Source organism: Ursus arctos, unplaced genomic scaffold (assembly GCF_023065955.2).
Source record: "Ursus arctos isolate Adak ecotype North America unplaced genomic scaffold, UrsArc2.0 scaffold_27, whole genome shotgun sequence".
In the NCBI taxonomy this organism is placed as follows: domain Eukaryota; kingdom Metazoa; phylum Chordata; class Mammalia; order Carnivora; family Ursidae; genus Ursus; species Ursus arctos.
In genome coordinates, this window is record NW_026622952.1 from 27,810,983 (window position 1) to 27,820,179 (window position 9,197).

At 37.2% G+C, this 9,197-nt stretch overlaps 1 protein-coding gene across 1 annotated transcript; it reads left to right on the forward strand.

Annotated features, from left to right (window-relative positions):
* Positions 1-468: 468 nt before the first annotated feature.
* Positions 469-1,413, forward strand: LOC113262015 (olfactory receptor 2G3-like). The gene has a single exon (XM_026508270.2). It carries the CDS (start codon positions 469-471, stop codon positions 1,411-1,413), a length of 945 nt encoding a protein of 314 aa, XP_026364055.2.
* The last annotated feature ends 7,784 nt before the right edge of the window (positions 1,414-9,197 follow it).

Consider the following 9,197-nt stretch of genomic DNA (forward strand, 5'->3'; position numbering starts at 1 on the left):
TTATGTTAGTCACCATAAATAGATCTATCTTTCAATTTATCTGTTACATCTATTTTCTATCATGTATCTCTCTCTATAAAAAAAATTAATCTTTTCAATTTCTTTGCTTTTTCACAGTATGTGCGTTGATGGTCTATGTATTTTATCTTCAGATAGTCTGATATACATTTCAAATCTGTTTCAGTATATGATTATAATGTCTATTATATGTTTGTATATTTCCTTCTAATGCATTTAATGTTTTCACGACTATGGGTTTTGTCCTTCCGTCTACCTAACAAGTCAACTTATTATATTTTTTATTTTGCATAATTTTATCCTTGTCTGTTCTTTCCCTATATATAATTCTGGCATCCAAATGCCCATTTTACTCAGTTTGTTACTTTTCCAGTGCTTATGATATCTGATTTTATTCCCGTAGGAATAGAAGAAGGATGACAAAAAAAGGTGACTCACAATTAAGAAGGAATGAAAGGGACAAATTCTAGCAATCTGGCAGGTTTTATCTTGCTGGGCTTTTCTGACCAGCCCCAGCTGGAAACGATCCTCTTTCTGGTTGTCTCTATCATATATGTTCTGACACTGGTGGGGAACACAGCGATCATACTGGTCTCCTACTTGAACCCCAAGCTCCACAAGCCCATGTACTTCTTTCTGTCTAATCTCTCCTTCCTGGACCTCTGCTTCACCACCAGCATCGTTCCACAAATGCTGTGGAATCTCAAGGGCCCTGAGAAGACCATCAGCTACACTGGGTGTGTGATCCAGCTTTACGTTGCGTTGGGGCTGGGTTCCACCGAGTGCATCCTCCTGACTGTAATGGCCTACGACCGCTTCAATGCCATCTGCCGACCCCTGCACTATGGCGTGATCATGCACCCGAAGCTTCTCCGGCACCTTGCAGCTGTGGCCTGGATCAGTGGTTTTGTGGAGTCCACGGTTCAGACCATCCTCATTTTCCAGTTGCCTCTCTGCAGCCACCACAGAGTGGACGACTTTATGTGTGAGGAGCCTGCCCTGATTAAAATTGCCTGCGTGAACACAACCTTCCTGGAAAATGAGCTCTCCGTAGCAAGTGTCCTCTACGTGGTTATACCTCTGGGGCTTATTCTGGTCTCCTATGGCTGCATCGCTAGAAGTGTGCTGAGGATAAAATCCGCGGAAGGCAGGAGGAAAGCATTTGGGACCTGTGGGTCCCACCTCCTTATTGTGGTTTTGTTCTTCGGGACTATAATTTCTGTCTACATCCAACCCAAGAGCAAGTACACACAGAACCACAGTAGATTCCTCACCCTCTTCTATACTGTAGTGACACCCTCGCTTAACCCTCTGATTTACACCTTGAGAAACAAAGAGGTTAAGTGGGCTCTGAGAAGACTGCTGTGGAGAGACCCCCGTCAGGAGGAAATGTGAGACATACTCATGCAATCCCTCAGGGACCGGGGACTTTTAACATCATCTAATTACTGCTTCTCATCGAATTTATAAGGTTCGCAGTTTAATCTCCTAAATAAGATAGGTGTGAATTTTCTTTTCAACGGCATCCTGAAGTTACTATTCTAAACCTTTCTTATCCTCCCTTCTGAAAATGTCATGCTCCTTTTTCTGGCTGTTTTGTAAAGATTCTATGAATAAATAAACAAATGTTTATAGGCATGTGCATGCATATCTGAATTATACTTTCATAAATTTTGGAGTTATTGCTCTAGGAATTAACTAATGTCATACCCGAACAATTATGGGAAATCGAGTGTCTCATCACAGAAGTAAATCTTCCAGCTCCTGGAGGGAGCGCTCCGGTCACAGCTGGGTCAGTCTGGGTCTACCTGAGGACATGGCTCCGTAACAGGTGCTCCGTCGGTAGCTCGCCACAGTGCAGGGGCCCTGCAGACCCACAGCGACCTGAGAGTTTGCCGTATGTAGGGTACTGTTGATTCTTGTGCGTGCAGAAGAGCATCTGGGATTAAGTACACTCAGGGATTTTTCTGATCTCTCCCACCCACAGAGAACACCACCAAGGAAAATGGGCCACAAGACTGAAAAATTCTCTCTTTTGCATCTCTTGTCACCACAGATTCTCTTCCCATCGCCTTTGATCGACCCTTTAGTGCTATATCGGAATCTAAGACAAATACGCAAACACATTTTAAGTATTGTCATTAAATCTGCATATTTAAATCTCACTAAAGTAAGCAGATTTATTTGTAAATAAAAACGATCGTCTTTGTCATATACAATATTCCCTTTGATTGATATTATAACTGCATAGAATTTCTTTTATTATGTTATGTTAGTCATCATACAGCACATCATTAGTTTTTGATACAGTGTTCCATGAGTCATTATTTGCGTATAACACCCCTTGCTCATTACGACATGTGCCCTCCTTAATATAACTGCGTAGAATTTATACAGTTGTTTTCTTTATATTGAATATAAAGTTTTTACCTGTTCTAATAACATACTTGAAAATGTTGGTAATTTTGAAATTTGAAAATATTGGCCTTGTTTTCCTAACATTCACAGTAGTTATTAGTTTACAAAATATTATCAAAATCCTTATTGGCTTCAATTCCAGAGCCTGCTTAAACATACTTACAACATGTTATTGCTTTATAAATGTGGCTTTGTAAATAATAAGTGCTTTTAATGGACAATAATCCTAAGGAATCATTTAATACAGATAAATAACTCCAGCAGACTTCAGTCAGTTGAATGGAATGACAAACACACACACACACACATTGGAGAAGAAAAACATGCTCTAGTAAGAAGACATTGATAAGGTACCTTAGGTATTTCTCTGCTTATAAGAGAGAATGTGATTGACATTTGATTGAAATTTAACTGGTGTCATACTGAAATATTTTTTTTTCATTAAAATGATTAAGATTGCCAAATACCTAACCAGCAATATGATTACCCAAATCATTTAAAATGTATAATTTCAAATAGGCAATAAGTGAAAAAACTAATAAAAATGATATCCTTATGTCTACACTAGGATGAAAAATTTTACTATTGTCCATATATTTTACATTTTTAGCAGTCATACCTAGAGGAATTAGTTTGTTTGTACTTTTCCAAAAACATTTAAAAATATTTTAAAGAAAAAATAAATATTAGTGTTTTTTAATTTACAGAAATAATATTAAACCATATGCTTCACTTTTACTAATTTTTAAGACTATTCACAAAAGTATTCAGTTGATTTAATTATATGCATGTATCTCATTTTATTTAGTTAAATATTTATATTGTTTCAAATTTTTTTATTTCCAACAATGCTGCAATAAACATTCTTGTGTATATATGCTAGTTTTTACATACTTTCATGCAAGTGATTCTGTGTGATTGGTAATTACCTGTGGAATACCTCTTTTTTTTAACATTTAAAATTTTAAATTCAATTAATTAACATATAATGTATTATTGGTTCAGAGGTACAGGTCTGTGATTCATCAGTCTGTTATAATACCCAGTGCTCATTACATCACATGCCCTCCTTAATGTCCATCCCCCAGTTACCCCATCCTGCCACCACCGTCCCCTCCAGCAACACACAGTTTGTTTCCTATGATTAAGAGCCTCTTATGGTTCCTCTTCCTCTTTGATTTCATCTTGTTTTATTTTTTCTCTCTTCCCCTATGATCCTGTTTTGTTTCTTAAATTCCACATATCAGTGAGATCATATGATAATTGTCTTTCTCTGATTGACTTATTTCACTTAGCATAATACCCTCTAGTTCTATCCACGTCATTGCAAATGGCAAGATTTCATTTTTCAATGGCTGCGTAATTGTCCATGTACAGATATACATCTTCTTTGTCCATTCAACTGTCAATGGACATCTGGGCTCTTTCCATAGTTTGGCTATTGTGGACATCCTGCTATAAACATTGGGGTGCAGGTGCCCCTTCAGATCACTACATTTGTGTATTTGGGGTGAATACCCGGTAGTGCAATTGCTGTGTCAGAGGGTAGCTCTATTTTCAACTTTTTGAGGAACCTCCATACTGTTTTCCAGAGTGGCTGTACCAGCTTGCATTCCCACCAAAAGTGTGGGAGGGTTCCCCTGTCTCTGCATCCTCAGCAGTATCTGTGGTTTCCTGACTTGTTCATTTTAGCCATTCTGACTGGTGCAAGGTGGTATCTCATTGTGGCTTTGATTTGTATTTCCCTGATGCCGAGTGACGTGGAGCATTATTTCATGTGTCTGTCAGCCGTTTGGATGTCTTCTTTGGAGAAGTGTTTGTGCATGTCTTCTGCCCATTTCTTGGCTGGATTATTTGTTCTTTGGATATTGAGTTTGATAAGTTCTTTATAGATTTTAGATACTAGCCCTTTATCTGATATGTCATTTGCAAATATTTTCTCCCATTCCGTAGATTGTCTTTTGGTTTTGTTGACTGTTTCCTCTGCTGTGCAGAGGCTTTTTATCTTGATGAAGTCCCAAAAGTTCATTTTTGCTTTTTTTCCCCCTTGCCTTTAGAGTCGTGTCCAGCAAGAAGTTGCTGCAGCTGATGGAGAAGAGATCGCTGCCTGTGTTGCCCTTTAGAATTTTGATGGATTCCTGTCTCACATTGAGGTCTTTCATCCATTTTGAGTCTATTTTTGTGTATGGTGTAGGAAAATGGTTCAGTTTCATTGTTCTGCATGTGGCTGTCCACTTTTTCCAACGCTATTTGTTGAAGAGACTGTCCTTTTTCCATTGGACACTCTTTCCTGCTTTGTCAAAGATTAGTTTACCATAGAGTTGAACATCCATTTCTGGGTTTTCTATTCTGTTCCATTGATCTATGTGTTTGTTTTTGTGTCTGTACCATACTGTCTTGATGATTACAGGTTTGTAATAGAACTTGAAGCCTGGCATTGGGATGTCACCAGTTTGTTTTTTTTAAGATGACAGAGAGAGAGACAGCTAGAGAGGGTACACAAGCAGGGGGAGAGGGAGAGGGAGAAGCAGGCCTTCCGCTGACTGGGGAGCCCGATGTGGGGCTCAATCCCAGGACCCTGGGATCATGACCCAAGCCGAAGGCAGATGCTTAACCACTGAGCCACCCAGGAGCCACTGATGTCACCAGTTTTGGTTTTCTTTTTCAACGTTCCTTTGACTATTCAGGGTCTTTTCTGGTTCCATACAGATTTTAGGATTGTTTGTTCCAGCACTGTGAAAAAGTTGATGATATTTTGATAGGGATGGCATTGAATGTGTAGATTGCTCTGGGTGGCATAGACATTTTAACAATATTTGTTCTTCCAATCTATGAGCATGGAATGTTTTTCCATTTCTTTGTGCCTTCCTCAATTCCTTCATGAGTGTTCTATAGTTTTCTGAGTACAGATTCTTGACCTCTTTGGTTAGGTTTATTCCTAGGTATCTTACGGGTTTTGGCGCTACTGTAAATGGAATTGATTCCTTCATTTCTCTTTCTTCAGTCCCATAATTAGTGTATAGGAATGCAACCGATTTCTGTGCATTGATTTTATATCCTGCCATTTTGCTGAATTCCTGTATGAGTTCTAGCAATTTTGGGGTGGAGTCTTTTGGGTTTTTCACATAGAGTATCTTGCCATCTACAAAGAGTGAGTTCGTTATTAATTGGCTTATATATTTGGCTGCTCCCATGTTAGGGGCATAAATATCTACAACTGTTGGATATTGTTGTTGGATAGACGTTTTTAGTTATGATGTAGTGTCTTTCCTCATCTCTTATTACAGTTTTGGTTTAAAATCTGATTTGTCTGATGTAAGGATTGCCACTCCAGCTTTCTTTTGATGTCTATTAGCATGATAAATGGTTTTCCATCCTTTCTCTTTAAATCTGGATGTATCTTTGGGTCTAAAATGAGTCTCTTGCAGAGAGCATATCGATGGGTCATTTCCTTTTCTTCTCCTTTTCTTTTCTTTTCTTTTCTTTTCTTTTCTTTTCTTTTCTTTTCTTTTCTTTTCTTTCTTTCTTTCTTCTTCTTCTTCTTCTTCTTCTTCTTCTTCTTCTTCTTCTTCTTCTTTTTTTTGTATCGGTCTGATACTCCATGTCTTTTGATTGGGGCATTTAGCTCATTTACATTCAGAGTAACTATTGAAAGATATGAATTTAGTGCCCTTGTTTTACCTGTAAAGTAACTGTTATTTTATATTGTCTCTGTTCCATTCTGGGCTATGTTACTTTTGGGCTCTCTCTTTGCTTAGAGGATCCCTTTTAATATTTCTTTTGGGACTGGTTTGATGATCACAAGTTCTTTTAGTTTCTATATGTCCTGGAAGCTTTTTATACTCCTTCTCTTTTGAATGACATTCTAGCTGGATAAAGTATTCTTGGCTGCATATTTTTCTCATTTAGCACACTGAATATATCATGCTAGTCCTTTCTAGCATGCCAGGTCTCTGGATAGGTCTGCTGCCAATCTAATGTTTCTACCCTTCGAGGTTACCGATCTTGTGTCCTGAGGTGCTTTCAGGATTTTCTCTTTGTCTCTGACATTTGTAAGTTTCACTATTATATATTGGGGTGTTGACCTATTTTTATTGATTTTGACAGGTGTTCTCTATGCCTCCTGGATTTTGATGCCTGTTTCCACCTCCAAATTAGGGAAGTTCTCTGCTATAATTTGCTCCAATATACCTTCTGCCCTCTCTCTCTTTCCTCTTCTTCAGGGATCCCAATTATTCTAATATTGTTTCACTTTATGGTATCACTTATCTCTCAAATTCTCCCCTGTGGTCTAGTAGTTGTTTATCTCTCTTTTTCTCGGCTTCTTTTTTCTCCATTATTTGGTCTTCTATATCACTGATTCTCTCTTCTGCCTCATTTATCCTAGCTTTTTGAGCCTCCATTTTTGATTGCATCACATTAATAGCCTTTTTTACTTCAACTTGGTTAGATTTTAGGTCTCTTATTTCTCCAGAAAGGGATTCTCTAGTGCCTTCAATGCTTTTTTCAAGCCAGCTAGTATTTTTATAATCATTATTCTGAACTCTTTTTCCAACATCTTACTTATGTCCATGCTGATTAGGTCCCTGGCAATCAGTACTGCCTCTTGTTCTGTATTTTGAGGTGAGTTTTTATGTCTTGTCATTCTGTCCAGAGAAGAATAAATGAATAAGAGAACAAAGTAGTAAAATGGCAACAATGACCCCAGAGAAACATACACAAAATAAATCAGACAAGACCCAAAACTGGGGAGAAGAAAAAGAGAGAGAGAGAGAGAATATAATCAGACAGGTGAGCAGAATAGGTCAATATACTGGATTCTGCATGTATTTTGGTCTGTTTTTTAGAAAACTACATCCCAAAATTGTAAAGAAAGAAAAACTTATACATATATACACAAAAAAAAAATACACAAAAACTTATACATATATACACAAAAAACTACATCCCAAAATTGTAAAGAAAGAAAAACTTATACATATATACACAAAAATAAGATTAAATACAATGAAGGGATAGAGTGTAACTATAAAAATGAAAATTAAGAAAATATTTTTAAAAAGGAGTTGATAAAATAAGAAATTGGTTGAAAAGGGAAAGAAAAAAAAAGTTTTAAAAATTAAAGTTGAAAGACTAAGGAATATGAGAAAAAAGCCATGAGTTCTATGTGCTGTATTCCCCTAGCGCTGGAGTTTTGCAGTTCTCATTGATCAGTAAACTTGGTCTTGGCGGGGAAGTTCCTGCTGATCCTCTGGGGGAGGGGTCTGTTGCGTTGATTCTCAAGTATCTTTGCCCGGGGTGGAATTACACCATCCCTGCCAGGGGGCCAAGCTAAATAATCTGCTCTGGTTTGCTCTATGTGGGTTTCGTTGCCTGAAGGCTTTCCCTGCAACTTTAGAGGATAAGAATGAAAATGGTTGCCTCCCAATCTCCAGCCCCAGAGCTGAAAGCTCAGGGTCCCACTCCTCAGTGAGCCCTTGCAGAAAGTGGTCACTTTTCTATTCATAGAGTTGCGGCTATTCTTTTCTTAGATCTCCGGTTGAGTTAACAGGTGTTCAGAATGATTTGATCACCAGCTAGCTGAATTCCTGGGACCAGATGAAATAAAGGTCTCCCACTCCTCTGCCATCTTGGACTCTACCTATGGAATACTTCTGTGAAAGGATATGCCCATTAAAAATTGAGACTGCAAAATGTTTCTGCAGGGTCAGCATAACAATTTACACTTCCACCAAGACTGAACGAGAAACTCATTGCTCCTCCTCCATTCAGCAAATGGTGTAGGCTAGATTTGATTGTTTAAAAAGTTGCTAACCTAAAATCCTGAAAGTGGTTGCTTCAACTTGCAACTATTAAGGAGACCGCATTGTTTTCCACCTATTACAACCTATTGTGTAGTTAGTGTGTCAGCAGATTTTCTGACTTGAAATTATACCTGTGTCACTGGAATAAGCTGTACTTGTCTGTGATGTATTGTTTTTAGGATATCCCTTTGATATTTAATACAATCTTTTGAGAATTATTGTAAAATTATGTAAACCATAAAACCATTTGGATTTATAATGGAAATTGGCCAATAATATCATTTTCTTATGTCATCTGTTTTATGCGTCAAAGTTATAGTAGTCTCATAAAATGAGTAACTCTATATTTTTTACTAAATTTGGAAGATATTAAATAAGCCTGGAGTTAACAGTTCCTTGAGTTTTCTAGAAGTCCCATAAAACAGATACAGCTTTCTGATGTTGGGGATGCATTGTTGTATGTTTATGATCCTGGACTCATTTAAAAAATATTGTTTCATTCAAGCTTTTTCTTTCTTGGATGAATTTTGATAATTTATATTTTTTCTAGAAAATCATCCGTTGCGTTTAGATTTTTAAGTTATTGGCTTACCATTCTACCTGAAATAATGTCCTGTGTCATTAAATCTCTATTATATTGTGTGCTGCTCTTTATCTGGATGATATTTTCTCATGTAAACAGTCAGAGGTTTAACTATTTTATTAGTTTAATCAAAGAATCAGCTTGTTTTTTATTGATAAGCGCTATTTAATTTGCTGTATGAGTGTTCTACTTCATTCATTTCTCCTTTTATCTTTAGTATTTCCTTTATTCTATTTTTTTTGGGTTTATTTTGTTGTTCTCTCCTTAACTCCGTAACTTGAATGCTTAGTCTGTGTTCTTCCAAACACCTTTATTTCTCGATAAATGCATTTAAATCTGTAAACTCCCTTTAAATACTGCTGCAAGCCACACAT